The sequence below is a fragment of the Bombus affinis genome, chromosome 16, assembly GCF_024516045.1.
Source record: "Bombus affinis isolate iyBomAffi1 chromosome 16, iyBomAffi1.2, whole genome shotgun sequence".
Classification (NCBI taxonomy): domain Eukaryota; kingdom Metazoa; phylum Arthropoda; class Insecta; order Hymenoptera; family Apidae; genus Bombus; species Bombus affinis.
The window spans coordinates 7,095,473-7,120,516 of record NC_066359.1 but is presented as its reverse complement, the minus strand read 5'-3'; the positions used below and the strand labels follow the sequence as shown (position 1 = coordinate 7,120,516).

Genomic DNA, 25,044 nt, shown 5'->3' with positions numbered 1-25,044 from the left:
GCAACCAAGTGATTGCGGATTTTGTCATTAGGTGGCATTGAGAAAATCCGCAATCACTTAGTTGCCAGCTTAGTTAACCAATATATTCCAGAGAACAACGATAGTGTTCCTCGCCTTTTACGTAGGCGTATTTTCGCTTCGACGTTACAAAACTTCTCCAACGTCCCAATTTACCAGGCGACCAACTTTCCCCCTTTTTTAAACCTATCATCTATATAAATAAGGTTCTTTGTAACAAAGCTTCCGTCAACCTTGCCAATAATCCAGCACGACGTTCAAATTTTTTACAAATTTCTTCCCACCTCCTCGCTTACCTCTAAAATCAATTTCTCCTCTCAGACAACCCATCGCAGACTGCGTAATCGCTGAGACGAAAGAACGCGATCGATCTACTCTAAATAATAGCCCAAACAGTAGCGAATCCTCTGCTATATCCGAAAACAATCTAAGAAACGCAGACAATTTAGTGAGAGGGAACCAACTGGAGGGTAAACTTCAGACGATTGTTCGTTTCGTATAGAGGAGAGTGCAATAGATGAAGGGAATAAAAATCGAAACGCAAGTATCCAAATAGTCGGGGAACGGGGCAAAAGTATCCATTAGCGGACTACACAAGCCCTTGGTGGGAGCGGGGGAACAAAAGGGCGAAGGGGATGGCGAGGCAGTGTAACCGCAGCAGTTGCAGGGCTAAAAGCAACAGGCAGCCAATCAATAACCGCCCTTTTGCCTGGGCTGCGACTTTACCAACTTTGCAACGCGACATTGTACCTGCGATGATCGCCACCGTTCGAGCAATCCATGGCGTTCTCGAGAATTTTTAAAGGAACTGGAATATTTCTGATGAAGTTGAACGACGAGTTTTTAAGGGAACAACGAGGGAAAAATTTAAAATTTGAAAGAATTTTTGGTAATTGATCGAAGAAGAGGGAATAGTGCACGGTGAACGACGATTTTTATTAAGACAGTGGTAGGGAGGATTGTTCAAGTTGGGAGAATTTGTTGGAATTTGTTTGGAACAGGTTCTCACAGGTATTTATTTATTTTCACAGAACGTCGTAAATTGGTATAAAATTTTCGTATAAATGTGCAATTTCCGATCATTTTTGCTAAACCATGTACGAACGCGTATTTATTCGTTAGCATTTCATATTTTTCCACTCATTTATCGTTTCAATTTGCTCGCTACAAATTGTACTCCTTAATCGTCCGTACTCTGCTTCTAAAAGTTGCAGTGGCCTCGGGGAGGGCAAAAGGAACGAGCGATTAAGAAAGTTGGTTAAACTGAACCATGAGGGACGCAGGGTACGGCGAATTGCAGTTGCACCGTTTCGACTAAAACGCGATTGGGACTCGATGACACGGCCGGCGTGCTATCGATTTTAGGTTATGTCCAATGAAACGCGTCCAATATAAATTCTCACGATAGCGCACCACTCGAAACAGCCTCCGTGACGCTACTAGTCAACTGGCAGATATTTATAGAGAAACAACTATGAGAAGAAGTTGAGAATGTTGTGGCTTGATATAAGCAGCGAAATATAAGCAGAAAAACAAATTTTAATATATAACAAGGTAAAAACGTTACGACTTATTTCATGTTTTTGTTAGAACCATCAAATAGGTTAAGATCATTTATGTCTTTAAAATGATTCATAAAATCGGTAATTTCGTAAATTTTATTTGAATGAATTATTGCTATATATAACAAATAACGAATAAAGGAGACACGTAGTCAAGATTTCATTGAATCTACAGGATTTTATAATAATTTACCGTTGCGTTCATAAATGGGTCAAATTTTGTAATTGGTGAATAAATCAAATAAAATCCTTAAGCACAAATAATCTCACCACTTTCAGTTGGGTCGGAAAGCATCTAAACTGATAAATCAAAATGCTATGCCGTAATTACTGCGTTAGTTATAACGCCAGGGAATTTCAGATAATGTGTTCGCATTAAATCCCCCCACTCGAAAATAGCTGAATGAATTTCGTTCAATTATCAGGGGAAGCTAGAAACGCGTGTGCCATTACGGAAATTGTTAAACTTTCCACTCGGATGCTCTGCGACTGCAAATTGCTTATCTCTTTGTTACGGAAGCATGGGAACGCGCTTGACGATACACTTGAAGCTCGTGGACAAATAAAATGGCATTCGTTTGCGCCAACAAATTAATCCTGAAAGCTATTTGCACGCTTTCATGGTAAAACCTAACCTATACCATAGACATTCGATGAGAATTCCAGCCGATGTAAAGACCACGAATAAAATAGATACGTCGCAATGACGCAGGTTTAAGCGTCAAAGAAAATTCTTTCTTCGTTCTGACTCGATTCTTCTACTTGGAAGGAAAAATCTGGATTCAAAGTGAAATCTATCCCGAATGACATTATCGCGATCTTTTTTTAAGATAATATACCGACGATAGAATTAATTGTTTAATTCCTAACATTGTTGCACTTGTCATGACACAATGGAGAACATTATTTTACAACGATTGAATGTTAAAAGTCAACTAAGAAGATCGAGTAAAAAATATTGTTTCTTGAAGTTATTTCAATCTATATTCATATCTATATAACAGTCTATTATTATAAGCTAATAAGTTGTTTGCGAAACATTTTGTTTATGATCCTCATTAATTAGTAAGAATGTTTATCCTCTTCCTTAATCTGAAGGATAAACAAGAAAATTAATGAGTTATGTTTGACCAAAGACAGATAATCTAAAAAGCGTCGATAAAGCTCTAATTGTCTGATAGTAAAATAGGTTTCTGATGTATCGTCAATAGAATGCTACTTTATGCGGAATCTATAATATCGACTAGTCAGTAAGGAAGAACGTTACAAATTTTCACAAAGAATTTTAGAATTTACCAACAGCGCAGTAGAAGTAATTTTTCACATAAAATGATGGGGAAATTTGAATTTCTTCGTATCTTATCGCTCTATTTCTTTTCAGATATGTTTTATTTCGTCTGCCAACCATGTCTCCAAATTTCTCCCATTATAAGCCATGTCAAGCAATTCCACCCAAAGGTTACCAACAAAATGGGGGTGAACGATTAAACTGACACTAAAAGATCAAAACATCGAATCGAATGATTTTGAAGTGCTCTCGACGTATACATCGAGAAGTTTTAATAGCAGCATAATTCAGTCACAAATAATTCATCTTTGGCCTATAGTTCAATATATTGTTCGGTTAATAATCGACTATCTGATATAGTAGTTACGACCAATAGAAGCTTTATAAGACCTAAAAGTTGCGAAAGTTTGTTTCCTTATAAAATTAGAAATAGCGTCTTAATCCAATATTGTAAAATCTTTTGAAGCTATATTGCTGCACACTACACCGCGTATATTAGATTGGCGAACTTTGTTGAGTTTGTTCAAACTCCCTATAACCGCAGAAAACAAGTTAAATATCACTAGGTATTATTACATCTGAAGTTGTACGACCCTAGTCCAATGGAAATGGAAAAATTCCCTAGCAGGGACAGTAAATTCTCTAAATCAATACTGAACAATCCTCTGTACAATCAGAGGAACTGAGATTAAATATCAAATAAAATCCGCGTCAAACTATTATTTGATTTCAAGTTGAAGTACCAGGATTCGATAGAATCTAAAATTCCCTAACGTGCATAGGGAAGTTTCTAAATTAGGCAAGCACCAAGTTGGTACAATCATACGAAATTGAAGTTAAATATCAACTAGAAATCCGTTGAAATCTTAATTGGAATCCGTTGAGATCGGTAAGTACATATCTATAAAAATAGCGAGACATTCGAAAGAATCGAGGTTCAGGGACGCATGTCAAGAACAATAAGCCTTTAAACCTAGTCATGTATGCTTGAAAGTCAATACGTCGTTGAACTTGGTCGTGTATGTTTGAAAATCAATATGCCGCTGAATCTAATCGCGCATGCTTGCAAAACGATACATCGCTGGATATAGTGCGTAAGAGTGCAAATCAGTACGCCGCTGGACTTAGCGAAAGGCAACCGTTTTCCGAATGAATACACGTGTAGAAGGCAAAGGTGGTACTACAACCAATCAAAGCGCAGAAGCCTAAAACAGTGACAGATGCGACAGTTGCAAAAAATGCAAATGCTACATCCGGAAAGTCCCGTGTTAGGTCGGAAAAAGTGACAAGCAAGAAGCGAACTAATAGGGAGAAAAAGGAGGGAAAGGAAGAAGAGCGGCCAACTCTCGAAATAAGGGAACAGGTTAGCGAAATAGAAAAGAGCGTACTGGCGTTCTGCATGGACCCAAACAAGAAAGTTAACAAAAAGCAAACGACAACAATCATGAAACACTTCAAGGACATGCGAAACCTGCTGGGGGAGCTTCTGCTTTAGAACGGCTTTCTCACGGGAAAGTTAGAGCAGGACGCAGACGAAATAAAGAATCAAGGGTGCGCGATACTGTGCGCAGTGAGCAAGTCGCTGCAAGCCAGCAAACTTGAGACAGTCGTTAAGATGTCTTGCAAGAAGACTAACAAAAATCAACGGTAACGGTCTAACGGTAGAAACGACAAAGCCGGAAGAGCTTAAAGTGTTTACAGAAAATGGGAAACTGAGCCAGCATCCCACACAAGCGGATGCTTCGGATGATAATATTTAACATCCCAAGGGACGTGACGGAGAAGGTGATACTGGTCTGTATCATGAAACAGAACCAGGACAAGCTGAAAGAAGAAGACGCGGCAGTAATGAAGTTGTGCTTCAGGACGGGGCGCAAGCACAACGAAGAAACCAACTGGGTAATTGAGATATACCCCCAGGTAAGTGAAAAATTGTTGACAGGTAAATTATTCATTTCTTAGAATGCATGCAAAGTCCAGGAATATACAGCAATCAGTCGCTGTTACAAATGTCAAGGATACGAACACATGGCAAAGTATTGCCGCGTGAACTATAAAATTTGTGCGCACAGCACGAAGAAATCCTGTTAAGAGCCTGCGACGTGGCCATTCCAAAGAAGAAATGGCACGATAGATCCGTACCATGGTGGACGAAGAAGGTCACACTAGAAAATAGAGACACCTACCGGGTAAGAAGGAAGTATCACGGGACTAAGGGCCCTGCAACGAGGGAACAAGAAAAGCTACTGTACCGGCAAACCAGGTAGGAATGCACCAGGTAGAAAATGGCGAAGGCGAAGATCCAGAGCTGGCGGGACTTCGTAACCGAAGAAGATAACAAAGAGCCCTGGGTGGGGGATTTTCTATGAAACGGTGACGGGTAAACTCAGGAGAGAAGAGACGATATTCACGCTGCGAACGCTACAAGGGGATACCTCCAACTGACGGTCCACCGCAGCGGCGATGCTGTCGGCCCTTATACCCGACGAACACCTTGAAGCGAAGCCAGTATGATTTCTAACTCGAGGTATGGCGCGGTCGACCAAAAGGTCGGCCCATGGAACGCACACATTACTTGCTAGCAGGTTGATAACTGACCTTATAACAAATCGATACCAAGCCGTAACTTCATTGCAGACACATCGGCTAATCTATTCGACAAGTCTGCTGAAAGCTTTCTGCTGATCACGGATTCGTTTGAAGCCAACTGTGACGCTCCTTCGACCAATGTTCGTAGGTTCTTTCAACATGATCAATGGATCTAGAGGATTAAACAAACTCGCTGACTTTTGGTGGCCAAGATAGTAAGCGTGTAGTGCCATAGATAATTACTATAATATAATAGAAAATCATTGTATGAATAATGGATACTTGTTCTAGGAACGAATATTAGTATGCATAGTCATTTGAAAGATAATTGTTATTACGTATTGCTGTGAATAATTACTTTTATTATAAATTATTATTAGGAATTATATGGATACACTCAATTAGTTTCGTGGCAGTAAGAGGATTTACTGTTCCATCTACTAAGAGCTTTAAGCTTTTACAATGAATAATGGGGACCATTCGAAGCATCGCAGATTGCAACTGGAACAATCGCTGAAACTATTAGTACTATTGAAGCTATCAGGCCTTCCATGAAAATTTATAGGCCAATAAAGCTGCACAGATGTTCTACAAGTATCATACAGTTACTAGAATTAATACGTAATCTCGTAGAAACTTCTCGAGTATTGACTAAATAATTAACTAAAATAATTGACTAAAATAATTTCTTTCCAACTCGCGTGCGCTGCTTTGCCAGCTACTTCACGCAGGATATACATATAGAATGGCAGAGAAAATTGATGAAATTGTCTAAGGTGAGCATCGATCAAATACTTTGACACAAGAATTTAAAAAAAACTTGCTTAACTAGAGTTAACCATTTCGTCATGTGAACTTGTTGTTCATACGGTCAGCTATCGGATCCAACGTCGAAACATGCTTACAGAAAGTTCACTGGAATTAATTAGCGTGACCATGTTAAATGTTTAATCAACGATTATTCTCTGTCGTTCGATTTCTATTCGCTATTACAATAACCGCTAATTTCACGTTACTGGCCAACTAAACTGCTTGTCCAATGAATTGCCAATTCATTAAACATCGAAGTAAATCACGTCCTATAGAACAGTACCCATGGCAAATAATATTGAAAGGCTGTCAGGTGACATTTGATATGTTGCTGTATGCTGTATGCTGTATAGTCACATTGACGAATGAATAGCGATTAATTTCAATTAGGGGATTATTAGAATGAATAGCTGCACGTGATTTATGTCACTTTGATTGCTGTATTTGGGGGATGCACTGTTGACTGTTTGGAGCTTCTATGAAGTTACGTAATGGGGTATGTTTGTATCGAATCTGTTGGAGTTTATTGATTAGGGACTCTAGATTTTCTAGAAACTGGTTCAAGGGTGCCCTAGGAGAAAATCGAAAAATTTTATCAGTACGTTTGATATGTCTTTATGAATCAAAAGGACCATGTACATTATGAGTCCTGATTCGTTCGTCTTTGAGACATTCATTTATTTTATAGTTTTATCATTACTTCATCGATGAAGAAGCCTATCATACTCATGTCGTAAGCCTAGCTTACTTTCGTATCGTTTCATTCGTTCACCTTCGATTTACGATTACAATACAAGTATTGATACATTAATTTATTTTTCTAGCACATAACGGGCACAAGTTCTATGGTTCAACGGAACAGAGGAATTACAATAACGAATAATAGATGTTTGCAAAACATTTTGTTTATGATCTTCATTAATTAATAAGAAAATATTCTCTTCCTTAATTTGAAGGATAAACAAGAGAATTGAGAACATTTTAAATATTTTGAACGACTTGAAATAATTAGGAAGAATGTATATTGTCTTTCTTAATCTAGAGTATAAGTAACTGTACATATGCAAACTCACCTTATTTAACTGCAAAAAATTCACGTTACTCGACTTACCTGAAAGTAAGAAGAAATAGAAACATTAATGGGTTATGTTTAACCGCAGACAGGTAATGTAAAAAACGTCGATGAAGCTCAAATTGACTGATAGTAAAATAGGTTTCTGATGTATCGTCAATAGAATGCTACTTTATGCGGAATCTATAATATCGACTAGTCAGTAAGGAAGAACGTTACAAATTTTCACGGAGAATTGTAGAATTTACCAACAGCGCAGCGGAAGTAATTTTTCGCATAAAATGATGGGGAAATTTGAATTTCTTCGTATCTTATCATTTTATTTCTTTTCAGATATGTTTTATTTCGTCTGCCAACCATGTCTCCAAATTTCTCCCATTATAAACCATATTAAGCAATTCCACCCAAAGGTTACCAACAAAATGGGGGTGAACGATTAAACTGACACTAAAAGATCAAAACATCGAATCATCGTAAACTACTGAATATCGATGGAATGATTTTGAAGGGCTCTCGACGTATACATCGAGAAGTTTTAATAGCAGTATAATTCAAGCATTATACGTCAAAATGTTAAGCCCATTAATTGATTCGTAGGGTACACGATCTGCGTTTCATTATTAACCATTTCGTTTCGAGCGCCGCTAATAGGCGGCACCAGTGAGATGACCTGTGGGTACGAGCGCCGCACATAGACAGCGACCACGTGACGACTATTAATTATTATCAAACTATTATTTGACTTCGAGTTGAAGTAGCAAGATTCGATAGAATCTAAAATTCCCTAATGTGTAAAGGAAAGTTTCTAAATTAGGCAAGCACCAAATTGGTACGATCATACGAAATTAAGATTAAATGTCAACTGGAAATTCGTTGAAATCAGATCGGTAAGTACTCATCTGTAAAAATAGGGAGACATTCGAAAAAGTCGAATAAAGAGGGGAAACCATTTTGATGACAGAGTCGATCTGACGGAAGGCCATCGCGGGAATGTGGTGCGATACGAGAGTCGTCCTCTGCGATCAATTCTTAACCGAGCGTTTACGATACACCTGTGTTTACACGCTCACGTGCTAGCAACCTGAACCTAGTCACGTGTGCTTGAAAATCAATACGCCGCTGAACTTGGTCGTGTATGCTTGAAAATCGATACGCCGCTGAACTTCGTAAACCTCGTAAACCTCGGCAACGCGAAATTGTTTCTACTTACGCAGCGGAGAGGACCGTCCAGGGAATATGTCTACGAAGTCGCTTTAGCAAGAACGAAGTTAGCTTTATTGTTCACTTTAGAAAATAACCTTGTTCCAGGTTCTAATGCATGGGCCCCAAAGATGCTGGTGTGGCATTGCACTCTTCACGCCCACCAGTGCCAAGTGCCAACTCCTCCTCCACGTCGGTGGGTCCTGGTAAACGCTGGCTTTCCAGTGGCTAACGGAGCAATGGCTATCCTAAATACCCTTCCTCTGTCCTGCTCCTTTATCACAACCCTTTCCTTGAACTATGACTGGTGGTTCCGGAAGAAAATGTCGACTATACAAGGATGGTGGCGTGGCTTAAAAACCCACGTTTCCCGAGGAAGAGAGCAGGGTGGCATCGTGGCATAAAAAACCAGGGGGTCGTCGGGGGTTAATTACCCGCCGGACCTACGTCAACAGCTCTGGCTCGGGAAGGGACATGATATGGTCCCGGCCGCGAGGCTGGGAGAGACATTTTACTAAGGAGCCCGGGAGGTCATGACTTTTCCCATCTTTCTCCTACTTTTCCTCTTTTCCTTGCCACCCAACGTCCAATCCCTCAGGGGCTGCGGACTCGCTAGCGAGTCGCAGTACGGGAATGCGATCCCGAGGAACCCTAGCCCAAATACCGTATTCCATTGGTCATGTCTCAATGGACCGGGGGTCCTGCTTTCATCGGCCGGATCGTGAGGATGATAACCTCTATAAAAAATCCCTAACCCTAAGCAGAGGTGCGCGGCGATGGGGTATCTCGCAGTCGAGGGCACTGCGAGGTGGCTGATGGGTGCATCAGTCATTAGCGGTCAACCCCGGGGTACCTGGCGACCCCCCGGTGGTATTAGCCCTCTGCCGGTAAACGGCTCTGCCGGTGGCGACATCTTTTCCGCAAGACTCGCTGGCCCCCAGAAGCCTCGGTGGATGGAGGCCGTACGGACCAGATGATACGCACTCCAGTAAAACGAGAAAACAAAAAGAGGGGGGAAAAGGAAGTGACGAGAGGAAGGGAGGAAGAGGAGTCGACTCCTGAGCCTGTGCAGGCAGGCGTTAAACATATAACGAGTCTGCAAACCGGGACGACGACGTCCGAAAAAATGTGGAGTATCGTCAGGAATCCCGATGTTACAGCGCAGGATCTGCAGGCGGTCCCTTTTATGTACGTACAAGCGGAGATGATCCGGAGGGCGGGAGAAATCTCCATGGTGGCCGAATGTAGCGACCTCGCGGAAGAGGATGCTGAAATACTCAGGAAGGCGGCGAGAACCATCGTCACATGCGCTGTTGAAGTTACAATAAGGGCACTTCCCATGATCGTGATGGAAAGACGGTTGGAGATACTAGAAGCAGAGAACAAGGCACTCCGAAATGAGGATATAAGGAGTTTCGACACGATGCAGCAAATGTTGACGGAGTTCTGTTGCTCGCTAACAAGAGTAAGTGAGTACGTCAAAAACTCCAACGAGGAGCGGGAAAAGGAGGTCTCCTCTGCCCTGATTGCGAGACGGACAGAGACTAAAGTTTCAGACCCCCAAGTGCCCAGGGAAGTCCCTGGAGAGGGGAAAGCGGCTGCCATGGATCGGCAGACCGTGGAGAAAAAGGCAACAGGGAAGAAGAACAGGAAGAGACAATCGAAGAAAATAACTCCGGAGATAGAGAAGAAGAGTTCGAGGAAAGCTCCGCAGCGAAGGTCAGAGAACAAGAAAAAAAGGAATAGGAAACTGGCTCTTCCACGCCGTCCGCGAACATCGGCGGTAACCATAACGATCAACAAAGAAACAGATAAATCTTACGCAGAAGTGCTGGCCACGGTTAGGAACAACATCGACCTAGACAAGATCGGCATCAAGTCGATAAATATGAGGAAGACAATAACCGGAGGGGTCATATTGGAAGTGCCTGAGGATCAAAAGAGGGAGAAGGCCGCCGCCCTCGCAGCACAGCTGACCAAGATCCTTGACCCGGACTTGATCCGAGTGGCGACACCCTACCGGACTGCGGAAGCAAGGGTGGTGCAGATAGATATTTCGCCCACCGCAGACGAGATAAAGGAGGTCTTGGCGCAGGAAGGAGGATGCAAGGTGGAGGAAATTCAGCTGGGAGAAATTCGCATCTCCGGAAACGGTCTCGGGTCCGTGTGGATGCGATGCCCAGTAGGGGCAGTTAAGAAACTGATCCAGCTGGGCAAAGTAACCATCGGAAGGTCAAGAGCAAAGATCGAAGCCATCGAGCAAAGACCTTTGCAGTGCTTTAGGTGCCTGGAGATAGGGCACGTGAAGAAGTCGTGCACCTCGAAAGAAAACAGGGAGCACTTATGCTATAGGTGCGGCGTCCCCGGACACTTAGCCAAAGAATGCACTGCAGCGAAGCCAAAATGTCCGCTCTGCAAGCCGCGTGGGGCATCGGCAACACACAGGATGGGGGGATCGTTTTGTACCTTTTCGAGGAAAGGACCGAGAAAACCCATCCTCATAGCAAGCAAACTAAGCGATGGGACCGCGGTTAAAAACTGGAACAAGGAAGACTCGCCGCAAGGAATCCCTGCCCCTGCACCTGCGAACAAACCTTGCATCTAGGAAACTAGACACAAGATGTGCCTCCTCCAAACTAATCTAGGGCGGTCGAGACGAGCGCAAGACTTGCTTTTCCAAACCATCCGGCAGAGCACGGTCGCCCTAGCTAGCGGTTGTGGCTGAGCCGTACAGAGTGCTGGCCGCACCTCCTCCCTTGCAGTTCCAGGGATCAGCACTTAGACGGAAATATAAACGCCCGAGAGTGCCGCACTCGAGGGATGATGCAGTCGAACAGGCGGCCCGAGATGTTCGGGGAGCCGCCGAGGAAGAGGCGTGGGACCAGTGACGATTTCAGCTGATCAGGAAGGGAGCAATGGTCTCCCCTAGCTCCGCAATTAGTTGATAGGATCGATAGGATTGGCTCGACGAGAGGATGGAGGAAGTGCACCGGGATTAATTCGTAGAAGGACGCGGGGCACTCCGTAAGTTACACGTGAATTAGATTAAAATAATCATACCTAATTTTCTTTAATATTTACTTTCTAATATTATACTTAATTTTGGACTTAATTTTCTTGTTAGATTCGTTTAAAAGGATTGATTTTCCATTTTAAAGTATTAATAAAGCCCATCGATTATTGTGAACCTTCCTCAGCATGTACTGCATAAAGATTAAAAACATCCAAAATGGACCTGTAATATCAGTATATTAATTTTCCTTTAACGTTTCTCAAGAATAACACCGATAATTCGAGGAAAGGTTGCGCCATAGCCTGCAGACAACGGAGAAGAGAACTTAGGCTAATCTCGCGAGGTTAGGCTGGCATTTCAGTTTCGATTTCGGCCCAGTCAACGCAGTGAATATTCGTTCTACCTTCGTGCTGCGTTATCCACCATCTCGTCGTTGGTGTTAACGACCCATCCATGTTTCCACGTGGAAAGTGGCTTAACGCAGTGAGCTGGATAAATAATTGGTTTTCATCGTCGTTCTCCAACTCCAAATTCAACCCAGTCCTGTTTGATGCTCTTATACTGCACGTTTAATGGAAGCTGATTGTATCGTTACCCTATGAACTTGCTGCAGTTATCGAGTTTTGATCGGTTGACCTGCGGTCTGGGGTTCCACTTCAAATTCTACGTCGTAATTGCCCTTCGCTCGACGAGCAAGAATTCTAAGCGTGTTTGATAGCTTCTGGCATTGAAGAACTGAATTAAGAAAATAGTTTGTTTGACTAGAGTTCGTGCTTTCAAGTAAAATTGAAGAATATGTGGAATAAATGTGGAATAAATGTGGAATAAAAATTAATAAATAATAATAAGGGTCGTTGTGGCCAGACACACGTGAAAGGATCTTTTGAGCAATGAATATCGTGCATTTTGAAAATATTAATTTCTTGAAGAGTGTGTTACATTAGACGTGGCATTTCATAGAAATATTAATTTTACCTATGAAAAATAAAAAAAAATCAACCCTTTAGGCGTTCTGTATATGTAACAACAGTTACAACACTAATATTTTTTAATGGAACGGATATAGCCAAAATAACTCAATATTTCAATTATCGTAACATATCGAAAACGTAACATCGTCCAAACTTTACGAGTGAAATGAAACGTTTGACGATAAAAAAAAAGAAGACAAATTTTACAGCACGACGAGGTAAATGGCAATGCTTAATCAACTGATGCGACCTCTTTACACAATTCCCAGACACAAGACCAGTATAACTAGCTCGGGGGAAAGAAACAGTAGGATTCCCACTGGGGCAACGTCTGCCAGTCTATCGATTGACTGGTTCAAGATTCGAGCGTTCGAATCTCCGTAATACCGTGAACGTTTGTCATTAACTACGAACTCGAGGAAAGAAATCGATGATTAGGTGAAACGGAATATTGGAAACGAGGGGGAGGGGGGGGGGGTTGCACCACGTCTGCGACTTATTACATTTATTGTAAATGAGACTATTCTTTGAAATTTACAACATTTGGTAGCTAGAAAATTGCATAAAAAGAAAACAACCTACGTTAAAAGAGAGAGAAAATAAAAAGCCAAAAATATTTCAGAAAAAATTTATTTGTCTTAATTTAAACTACATTCAAGTGTGAGATACTCGTGAATAGATTTTTGCAATTGAACAATTTGGGAGAGGTGGACGGAATAATAAACTAAATAGACCAAAATAAATACTTGGACCAATTTTTCTACCCTTTGGAGAATTCATACGATACTCTTTAACGGTTAAAAGAAAATTATACATGACAAATGAAATTACTCGAGCGATTCTCCTAAATAATTAACAGAGTTTCTCGTGAAAAGACTTATTTGCTTGTTGCGAATAAAAGTAAAGGGAGAAAGGGTGAATTACGAAAGGCACTTTGTTGGTCCATTGTACGAGCGGTCCCGTCTTCGTTAATAAACAGACCACAATTATCGCGCTTGCCGCGGAAGGAGATAATTCGCGCGCAGTCGTGTAGAATAACGACACCCTCGTCGTTATTTCCACTTCTCCTCGAAGAGGAAACGACCTGCTTGCATCGTGGTTTTTTTCGTGTTTGTGAAGCGCGATCACGATTACGATACCAAAGTAGTATCTCTTTAAAAGCGTAGGACAAATTTTTTGACGCTTTTTATAAAATTAATTTATCGATGTTCCTATGTGAATTTCCATAAACATTTTTTTTATATCTAGTAGCCCTCCTGTATCATCAGAATGTTTTCCTACATCTAATACTTTTTCGAAATTAGAATTAGAATTTCATATGTATATCTAGCATTTCTTCGGAATAAGAGCCCTGAATCGTTTGAATCGTTTCCTGTATTTAATTTCCCTATCTAACAGTTCTTTTTTAAGTCGCAATAACAATTTAATTGTAATTAATATAAACGTAATATAGAATTGTGAATGATCAGAATTTTCTCTAATATATAACATCTTTACAGTTTTCAATAAAATCGTCTATTATATATTATTATTTATAGACAATTATATCAGATAATAGACAATCAAAATATACTATATTGAATTTTTGATTAAAAGTTGCCTACCTTCTGTAGTGCATTGGCGCAACAGGCCAGCTCCTCCTGGTCCTGAGAATGATGGCTGGGTGCTTAGCATGGCCTACTACAGGCGCCGAAGTACGTCCCTGGTTCCTCTTTCCCCAAAGATGACCACTGCCGCCCCCTGGTCCACTTCCGGTTCCCAGAGACCCCGGATGCGACCCGCTTTCGCTACACGCCCGTCTCGAAAGCATCTCCTTTTTCCTATCGTCGGACTTCATCATCTCCTTCTCTTCCTTTTTTTCCAGCAATCCTGTTGCTATTTCTGTCCTTGTTACTTGTTTCTCTCGAAAAATTTTTCAGCGAATGCACAAGGGTTGGAAGTGCGCGAAAGAAGACACACCCCGGCAGAAAACAAGTTTCAGATTCACTGCGGAGGAAGTTTTATCTTAACGTTGCTTTTCCAAGAAGCACGGTCTCTTTGAGAATTTCCGCTCTGCACTGCCAGGAATCCTCTGAATGTCTCAGTAGACCATAACTTCTTCTCTTTTCTGCTATTTTCCTTTCCAACTTGCTCACAGACTCCAGGCAAAATTAAGTTTTGAAATGTAACTGTCGTAGAATTAACATAGTTACGGAAGTTTCGTAATTTTAGGATTTTGTTTAATTGATTTATTTATCTAGAACTTATCGTTGGCTGAATTACATCTCTTCGTTCCATTTTCCTTCTTCCATATTGAATTTTCCTTCTGATATTTCTTAATATATTTATATCTATCAATTATATTTCTCGATATATTTATATTAATATATTTATAATATGTTTTATATTTAATGATATTTATATTAATTTTAGTCTTCTCTTTATTTCGAAATTTTGTTTCACTAATCAGATTCTTTCTTCAATCTAGAAACTTTCAGATTCTTTCGTGATCACCCCAAAAGTAAAATTTTTCATCGACGAAAATTCTGAGCTTGATGAAATATAAATACGCAGTTTCTTCCAATTTCGCGGCGACAGTTTAAAAGTCTTCTTTATTTTGGATCCAAGCTCCGTAAAATTAAGACAAATCGACTCGCCCGTTAATTCTACAGTCAAGAATAGAACTGTCTACGAATTTTTAAATCGGTAACAATTATTTCAACTCTTCCATTGAAAATTACAATTCTAAGCTCTTTCTTGACGCTTTTATTCTCTTTCTAATTCGTTGTTAGTAAGAAAACTCCCGAAAACGTGAAAAGTAGAAAAAGCCAAGTGCATTGGTCCCCCAGAAGAAGCTCGACTATATTTGTGAAAAATTGTAAAGAGGAGAACTAGTCTGACTTTTTAAATCTAGTTATCTAGGCATTATCGTTGAGGTACTGAGAAGTTTTAAAATTTGGTAAATCTTATGTAAATCTTTATGTAATCTTTTCAAAAATTTTAAATGTATAATATTTACAATACACACACTGGTTTTCACTTATTGAAGATTAGTGAAGATTTTCATCAAAACGTAAAGTATTCTATGAAACTATTCTTTGAAGAGTTCTTTTACTTTTTTAATTAATATTGAAAATTTTACTTTTAAATTACATTTATTTAAAGACACATCACTCTTATAATTTTAGCTTTAGTCACTCTATGACGAAAAGGCCGACGTGTATTACTGGTTAGTTTGTAGTTGCTGGGTCACTTTTGTCTTCCTCTTCCGGTAGTTTCATCTGAAATCGTATGATCTATGACTAATCGCGAATATTTTCAAAGTGTCGAACCTCTGAACCCGTCGACTTAATATGTCGTGAAATCTGCATTTGTATTTCTTCGTTTGAAATTTTAGAAAGCACCGAAAATTTATTATGTACGAGCAAACAGCAGGCTACGAATTTTTATGCACTTGTGGGAAGCTCGAATATACAATAGCGTTTAAAATGCACAAATGATACCCAAAAACGTTAAAAATATTCAAAAGAAAATTCTCGTTATAATACCAAGGTTTATATTTAGATTCAATTTCCATAATTATCTTCAAAGAGATATAAATTTGCGTTATTTACTATTTACTTATCATATTTCCCGCTTAAAATAATCTGAAGGACAAACTAACCTCATCGGTCCTCCAATTGAACATTCCACTGATCCACTTAACCTTAATTTACATAAACGTGCAAGATTGACAACAAAACGAAGAAGACAGGAAAAACTTCTTGTAACGTGTTGAATAGATTGCAAGAAAATAAGAAAGTTCAGTTCCGTACGAACTATCATTGAGAAAGTTGATCAAGTTTGAAGACTGCGCCGAGTGTCTGGCCAGGATTCCTCCGTCCTCCTTCTCCAAACAAAGCGGTTCGAAGATACGTAGAAGAAAGGGACGACCTCAATTTTCGTGGGACTGGATCAATTTCTTCATAGTTGCAGTCGGAAACGTAACACTTTCAACAAGTGGTTGAATATCTAGTTGAAATTCCTCGCCAGAAAATCAGAGTAAATTTTGGGGGACGTGATCCAGATTGCAAGGCCAATTTGATTGCGCAGTTGATGGTGGATTAGTTCTCAATCCGACTTGGCTGAAGTAAACAAATTTAGGAGAGATTATCGAAGTTGAGATGAGTTTGGTGCGAGGATCGATTAGTTTGTCACACAGGTCTTGTGACGTTGGAGTTATATATAGCAATTACAATTAAATGTGCGTTTACTTTGTTCCAATTTTCAACGCATGGGTCCCGAAGGTGCTGGTATCCTCCTCGTCGGTGGATCCTGGTAAACGCTGGCTTGCCAGTGGCTAACGGAGCAATTGCTATACCAAACACCCTTCCCCTGTCCTGCTCCTTTATTGCAACTCTTTCCTCTAGCTGTGACTGATGGTTCCGGAAGAAGATGCCGACTGTACAAGGATGGCGACGTGGCTTAAGAACCCGCGTTTCCCAAAGAGGAGAGCAAGGTGGCATCGTGGCATTGAAACCACACGACGCGGGTTAATAACCCGCCGGACCTGCGTCAACAACTTTGGCTCGGGAACGGACATGATTTGGTCCCGGCCGCGAGGCTGGGAGGGGCATTTTATTGAGGAGGCCGGGGTTCATGACTTTCCGCTTCTTTCTCTTATTTCTCCCCTTTCCCTTACCTTCTAATTTCCAATCCCTCAAGGGCTGTGGACTCGCTGGTGAGTCATAGTACGGAAATGCGATCCGAGGAACCTTAGCCCAAATACCGTATCCCAATAATCATGACTCAATGAGCCGAAGGTCCTCCCTTCATTGGCCGGACCGCGAGGATTATAACCTCTATAAAAAACCCCTAACCCTAAACAGAGGTATGCGATGATGGGGTACCTCGCGGTCGAGGGCACTCCCCCCGGTAAGCGGCTTTGCCAGGGGTGACATCCTTTCCGCAGGAGTTGGTAGCCCCCAGAAACCTGAGTGGATGAGGACCAGATGATACGCAGTCCAACAAAACGAAGAAAGGAAGAGATGAGGAAAGAGGAAGTGACGAGAGGAAGGGGGGAAGAGAAGTCGGCTCCTTAGCCTGTGCAGGCAGGCGTTAAACGTATAAGGAGAGAGGCTCTACCTCTCCCCAATAAGAAAAAGGGCAGGGAGTCTGCTGACCGGGGAGACGACGGAGGAAGAGGATTCCGCCGTCGTCCAAACGACCCATAGGAAGAAAAAAAGGTCTTCGAGGTTCTCGAGGAGCTCGCGCAGGAGATGAGGACGACCTCTGCTGCGTACATAGGAGCGGAGCTGCTCCGGAGGGCAGCAGAAACCTCCAAGGTGGCCAAAACATCTTGCCATCTCAGAGGTACGTATATTAAACACGGCTGCTGGGTATGCGTAATACATTTTTCCCTCCTCGCGCATAAAAAAGAAAAAAATTGAAGATCGACTAGCAAGTCAAGATGTTGATCGGTCGAGTAGTTAGTAGCAAGTAACTTCCGGTGACGAGACGTAACAATACAATATAGCATGACATATTTTTATTTATTTTTATATTACATAATGCACTACATTCTTTTACATAGTATACTACATTCTGACACATAGTGTATTACAGTCGGTAACATAATATGCTACTACGTTTGGTTACATAGTGTAGGGAAGAATCCTGGGACACTCCTGGAGTTTTTGTCCATAAACCTGACACTACCACACCGCTACACGAAAGAGCGACGGGCTGTCCATTACTATTTCTTCACGTATAAAAAAAGAAAAGTATAGTAAGTTCGGTTACCTAATGTACTACATTTGGTTACATAGAATAGTATATTAGATTACATAGGATAGTATAAGGAAAACACTCTTGTGTTTTATCAAAAATGAAGCATCTCGGGTAATCAGGTGACTGGTAAATTACGTAGTAATACCTGGTAACGCAAGCCGAAACTCGTGAAACACGAAAATAAGGCTACCGTTAAACGCTAGGTGATACATCATAATATTCTACGACACACAGAAATAACAAGAAAATAGAGTGCTAATAAAAACTAAATCAGTGCACGTCTTTTTATTTATATTGTTGCGAAAGATCGTTAATCTACAATTTGCTCGTAAACATTTCGTTCGAAACGTGGCTCAAAGGAAGAAACATCGAAAGATTAATCCCTAGGGAAACTAATGGACTCATCGTATAATTAATATAGCTGTTCGAAGAATTGTGCTTTTGGTCACCAAGTTCTCGTAAACAAGCATTTCAGTACTGGCTACAAGCTTTAAAGGGGAGAAGTATAGTGGACACTAAAAACGTATAAAAAACATATAAAAAAGGAAATGCACACTGATCCATAAAGAATATACAGTCTCGCATTACTATATTCGAGACTGAAACCCATCCTAAAATCTCGAAACTTCGAACGCCAAATTGTTATCGAAATGTTGACACGCCGCGGTCCAGCCTAACCTATTTCGCGAAGTTTTAACTCGTTCGATATATGAACAATTGAAATAAACAGTTCAAAAATGCAAAAGCTTTCGATATGGATCAATTCAATTGTCTCAAAAATTTTCCTTAATAACCATGTTTCGGCCAACCCGATACGTTGATCTCGAGCCATTTAGGCCAAGTAACTGGTCTATTAAGAACGCGACGAAAGCCGAGAATAGTTTTACGAAGCGACCCCGTCATTTCTTTGGGGCAAAAATAACGTAACCAGGGATGATCGAGACACGTTAATTTCGTAACACCTCTCGGGAGCCAGTGATAGGACGAGCCAGGATGTTTCAGATGGTCGAACGATATAATATCGTCTAACGTAGTTAGCGAAATAGGCTGGCCCCGCAGCAGGTCATTTCCTTCCAATAGATTGTCATCAACAGAGACATAGGATAGGAGAAGGAGAGACGCGAAAATATGAAATATAGCGGCTGACGCAGCGATCCTTGTTATTTTAGTGGATAACGGCTTTCCACGCTGATCGCCACTAGCTGGGACCAATAATCACTTTGGCGATGCCAACCGGAACGAGAAAATATGTTACATATACAGTCAGTCGTGAAGGTCTACGTACACCCTTTGAGTATAAAACATTACAGCAAAAGGGAAATTTCTTGGACGCTAAGAAATGGCACAATTACGCGATTATGCCTTTAATATCCTTGGAGGGTCAGATATACAAAATTCGATACGTGTAAACATGTAGACCTTGGTAGCTGACTGGGGATATGAAATATGGTATACATATGAAAAGAAGGAAAATGGATGATGCTCTTTATAGTGTGTATTCTAGGCGAGCTGCTGGGTGTGGTTTCTTCGCTATTTTTCAAGTTCACAGCACGTGTAGGATAATGTCGAAGTGGGTATAGACTATCCTATCGTTGAAAGTGCTTCGAAATTTTCCGACTGAAGGAGGATTCTATAGGTTAAGAGAGAGTCATATTATATAAATTAATTTTGAAAAGATAAAATTTACGCGCGTTGAAAAAAAGAATTTGTGCTGACTCAAGAATTCGATGACTCTTGTTTCTTCGATTAATGGTACAACCTGTGTCCTCTTGAACGAATCGTTCAAATTATCATATTCGTCGAGAAGATTTTATTGCGCGTAGTCCACTTAATTTCACGCTCGCGACAACCTTCTGACAATTATTCACCCTTACTTAATTCCAAATGATCGAAATTTAAGTATATCTGACAAATTTGCAAACTCGATTTCCTCGCGAAGAAAGCGTAATACGAACAAAACTCGATTCAATATTCTCGACTCGACTTTTCAAGTACAATCAACCCCCTTTCTATTGTACCATGATTGTTAGGGACAACCTGTATAATGCTATTGCCTTATAATACTCATATCTCGTGAACGTGCACGGCAAGAATCATAACCTCCTGATGACCTTGGATACAAATTTAAAGAACCCAGTGTGATCCGTCGTATTCACCCCATCTGAAGAATTCGTCAATTGGAATAACCCTAAGTATAGCATAATACCGCTATAACTCCCAATCACATTGATGTCTATTCGACAACCCCTCTTATGTTGGTCAGACTAGGTCCTTCAACGTCCATCCTGTATCTACGCACCAGAAGCACCACTCTTTGTTACGGGGAAAGCTTTTACGCTGCGTACACACGTATTGTTTGCAGGAGAGTACGTGTTGTCTTGTATATACTAGGGTAGAACACATATGTATATATATATATATATGTATATACAAGGGTGAAAAAGATGGAACTCCAGTCAGAAACTGGAGTTCCATCAGTTTCATAAGGACAACATCTATGTGAATTCGTGGAAATTCGTCACTTGAAAAATGCCGTCAGAAGAATATAAGGGATGAGGACTGTTGGGAACAACTGCCTTTTCCAAGTTGCGAATTGGATACTTGGTAGAGAATTGGCTATTTTCAGGGAATATAGGGAAGGTTAAGGATGGAAGGATGGTACGATGGGTATTGATATTGCTATTGGTGAAGATTCAATGAAACGAATAATATAAAATAATCCAACATATGAATGACGATCGATGAAAATCTATAGAGATATTCTTTTGTTTGAAACGAGCGTGAAACGGTGTTAACGATAATTACAAATTGATTGATTCCATTTTTTGAGCAAAGTGAGCAAAACCTATCGATCGTAAACAAACGTCTAATGTTACGCGCGCTGCATTCGTTTCGCTTTGCAGAAAGTTCCACGCAAAGGCTGCCGGTCTTCCGGGTCTAATTACGTTCGGGAGATTTATCGGTAAGTTTTGCAAGAATTTATTCCAAGACTGACGTGCCGGCGAAACGAAATTGGCTAATAAAAGACTGACAGGTTTCAGGGAGTTCAAACGGCATTTAAACCGCGGACAAGACATAAACCAAATCGCAGGCATAAATCTGGCCTAAAGATAGCTGGCTGGATTCTTGTTCACGCGACGGTTACTCGTTTTGTTCTAAAAATGTTACTTCTTATCTTTCGGTTGTTATCGCGTGTCGGCCCATTACCTTAAGTCGGTATTCATCGTCGAGATAATCTGTCGAAATTACGATACAAACTAACGATGTTTCGCATGGAATGGCTGACGAGAGAGAGTCTGAAAAATTCATGGCTCTATGTAATAACTATGCTACGTCAACGATGCTTGTGTTGTATATCGTGTCTATTAATAATTTCACCGTTTTCCTTAATTACAAGTGTTTCTCTAAAATTGTAGCGTTTCTTTTTCTCTTTTTTTCTGTACTACTTGTCGCTAGAGCTTTCTTTTGTCCTGCAACGTGTATGTTATACTCAAGTATTTTTTCAGCGTTTCTGAAACATTCAGCAGAGATCGTAACGTGGCTTTTAACCTTCTCTATCAAATTTCTGCATTTATACTCCTAGATTAGAAAGAGAGAGAGAGAGAACGAGAGAAGAGGAAGAATTGAAAGGACGATCGATAGCCAGCTTGTCGACTGGCAATCGGCTGATTCACGTGTTCGTTTGTTACTTAAGGGGAACTGTTGGTTTACTCTGTTTGTGGCAAGCTTGATAGATGTCGACGTATTTTTAGGGTGATTCGAAGGTCATGTAGTTGATAGTAACTTGATTGAATTAAATGAGTGTCTTTGATCATTCTATTTTTCTTCTTTTTGTCATCACTGTTATTTTTAGAGGTTCTAATAAATTTTGTTTATAAAAGTTACAGGGGCTGTAGGCAGAAGACTGTAAGATGCAAGTAACAAGTTCTAATTTTAATAAATGTCCAAATGAATCAAGAGTATCTGGAAATGTATAATTTAGTGATTTTCAAGTTGTTCGATATTGGAGAAATTCTATTACCTTTCAACTAAACGCAAGAGCGTGTTCAAGTAGCCTCTACCTTCAATCAACGTTAACCAAGGAACCACTTTTGCCATATTAAAGGTGATAAATAAGAGCCAGGAGGTGAATGTACGACAGCGAACGTGCTTCTAGTTAACCTACCGTAGTCTAGTGAAACCCACGGATGAAGAACTTGGCTACATAATATAACGTTGAATGACGAGTGAAGCAAAGACAACAAGACGAATTTGGTATAATGAACGTGACGCAAAAATCAGTGGAAATTCCAAGGTGCTGGAACTAATCGATTCTACGAATTTTGTCGAGTCGAAATAGTGAAATATCTGACAAAATAAATGCCACGTGAACGACTATTTGTACAGGGAAGGTTATATCTGATATTTTCAATACATGCACACAGAGATGTGACAAACGACAAAGAAAATTAGGAAAATATTCCTGAACCTTGCAATTTCTACAATTGTTGAGAAAAGTTATCAGACATGTTTTAATCCTTATAAGAAAGATGTTGAAATTACAATTTGATTCATAAAGGTAAAGGATTAATCAATTAACACGCGGAACATGGGAAGTTGATATTAATTGAACGTAAATTGTAAAGTAACATCCAGACGATTTCCAATATATAGTGAAAGCAAAGTCGTGGACAAAAGGGTGGTGAGAATGGTACAGCATTTAAACGTGATGGGACGATGGTATTTTACTGTGGGCTTGATGGCCGCGGCCAACTACTTGGCCCAGCGAAAGCCCGACAAATGCAGATTTCGCAACGTGACGTGCCTGGCGAACGCGCGACTATGTTCCTTCGTGACTATTGCAGGTCTTCGAGGTATCGACAAATCGGCGAAAAGCGTGCAAAAACCAATAAATTCAGGCAAGTTGAAATTCCGGTGTCCTCGTCGCAACAAGTTAAACTTAATAATATCACGAATTGATCGGATATACAGTGAATCGTTAGTATTTACGTACTACAGTATTGAAAAGTAGGTTTCGTTTATAGAATCACAGAATCAATAAAGAGTAGCCCGGAGATTCTAAAGATGAAAATAAAATTCGTTTGTAAAGTCAGAGAATAAATTTCTTGATCAGATCCTACGTTCAGAATCGTGTAGAATTTTAATTGCACCGATTAATTCTGACCGTGGAACAGATTGCCTCGAAGGGGATTAAGAATCGATAAACGGAAACAAAAGCAGCGTAGTGAATCTTAAAATCTATAAAAGAACTGATATTTGAAACGCATTGCAACGAAGACACCGATATATCTTTAGTTGTACGAGGTAATCATTTACCTATATCCTCTTCTCAGTTGCTCAATGTTTCTTGATCGATTGCTTTAATTAAGAGCAGCACTGGTTCCTCTATTCAACGCACAGTTTCCTCTTCACATACTTATACACTTAATAGAATAACTATGGTCAAAGGTTACTCAGATAGAGAAGTCAAGTTATCTTTTGTTCGATTGCAGACTACAGTCAGAACCGCTCCTCTAGAACTTTAGCTATGTTTGAACAATTTCAGTTCAGTGTCTTTCGTTCTTGAACAAACTAACCTCAAAAACTTCGCTATCCATTAACTATCCGTTAAATCATTATCAGGATCATCGTAGGTTCTCCTGCTTTAAAAGATTTGATTAAATCTCCATTAGGACCGTTAAAAATCTTAATCAATCGATCCTAACCAAATTACATTCGATGTATTTTGTTGTAAAACTAGTTGCTCAATTTGAAAAACCTCGTTGTCTACAATAGGTCATTAGGGGGATCTGAAATAATTCATAAGGGTAGGCCCGAGTTACATCTGTCGTTTATTTAAAAAAAAAATGTGTCACTTCAAAAAACCTCACTGTAGACACTAATTAGAATTGAGGTCATCAAACAGTAACCGATTGAATATCTAAAAGAATTCTGTCCACTTATTAACTCGGCAAAAGAGCTCTGTCCGTAGCAATCAGGTAAATCTGCTGCTGAAAATCGTTGTATAGCCACGTGAAAATCTGTCTGTTGAGAGTAAAAATGTTCGCAAAAACCCCTGTTACCTAAGGCCTCAACACGGACACATCACCAGCATTGTCCAAGTATGAACATCATCAAATTCTCCGGCAGAACCACTCGGAAATCTGGCGTTACTTTATACCGAAGTGTCATTGTGATAAATTAACTTCAGCAAGTGCAGAAAACTCGCATAACCCCGTTTTCACGAACACGTGTCTGAGCGGAAAGCTCAAAGAGATTAAAAGATTCTAGGCCACTATGCGGATGAATATGTTTTCTTGAACTTGAGGATGTTTGAAAAGGTTTGAAGAAAATTTCTGGCAAAATATGAGAAACTATGGGCAAAAAGGTGGAAATAATTTGAGTGGAAATAGTTGCAGAGGGATTGGAAATAATCGTTGCGAGGGTGTTGAGACGAAAGAACAATCGAAAGGCCGGCACACGCGATTGTTCGCGATGGAAGCGAACCGTAAGACCGCACTGCTTGACTGCAATCACGCGCAACTGTCGTCAAAGCCACCGCGGTCACAACAAAACCTGCGAAACGGGGGAACCACGAGAGGTGGCGGCGTCGCGCTGTCACGCGTCGCCACGACCTCATACTGCCGCACGAAGAAACTTCTTGGCCGGGGTATAAACGATGTTAAAGACATTTAAGATAGAAAAAGAACTTATCAAGATTCATATAGGATGTTCGAGAATAAGTGTTTACGTTATATAGAGCTTGATAAGTTTTGTTATCTAGTTAGTATAAT

The 25,044-nt window shown here is 40.4% G+C and overlaps 2 protein-coding genes and 1 long non-coding RNA gene across 3 annotated transcripts in view; 2 read left to right on the top strand and 1 right to left on the bottom strand.

Moving 5' to 3' along the window:
* Positions 1-25,044, top strand: part of LOC126925351 (tumor protein p53-inducible nuclear protein 2) — a 102,656-nt gene that overhangs the window by 49,328 nt on the left and 28,284 nt on the right. The gene's annotated exons all lie outside the window — the stretch shown is intronic.
* LOC126925347 (uncharacterized) lies at positions 10,038-13,266 on the top strand. Its single transcript, XM_050740800.1, has 2 exons — positions 10,038-11,563; positions 11,817-13,266. The coding sequence occupies exon 1, from the start codon at positions 10,143-10,145 to the stop codon at positions 11,142-11,144; it is 1,002 nt and encodes a 333-aa protein (XP_050596757.1). The 5' UTR covers positions 10,038-10,142; the 3' UTR covers positions 11,145-11,563; positions 11,817-13,266.
* On the bottom strand, positions 13,213-24,869 carry LOC126925356 (uncharacterized). Its single transcript, XR_007713883.1, has 2 exons — positions 23,588-24,869; positions 13,213-15,783 (listed from the first exon to the last, which is right to left on the bottom strand). It is a non-coding gene; the product is annotated as an uncharacterized LOC126925356 (long non-coding RNA).

Bases quoted from the DNA above. Each gene is read 5' to 3' on its own strand.
- LOC126925347 (XM_050740800.1), top strand. From the start codon at position 10,143: ATGGATCGGCAGACCGTGGAGAAAAAGGCAACAGGGAAGAAGAACAGG.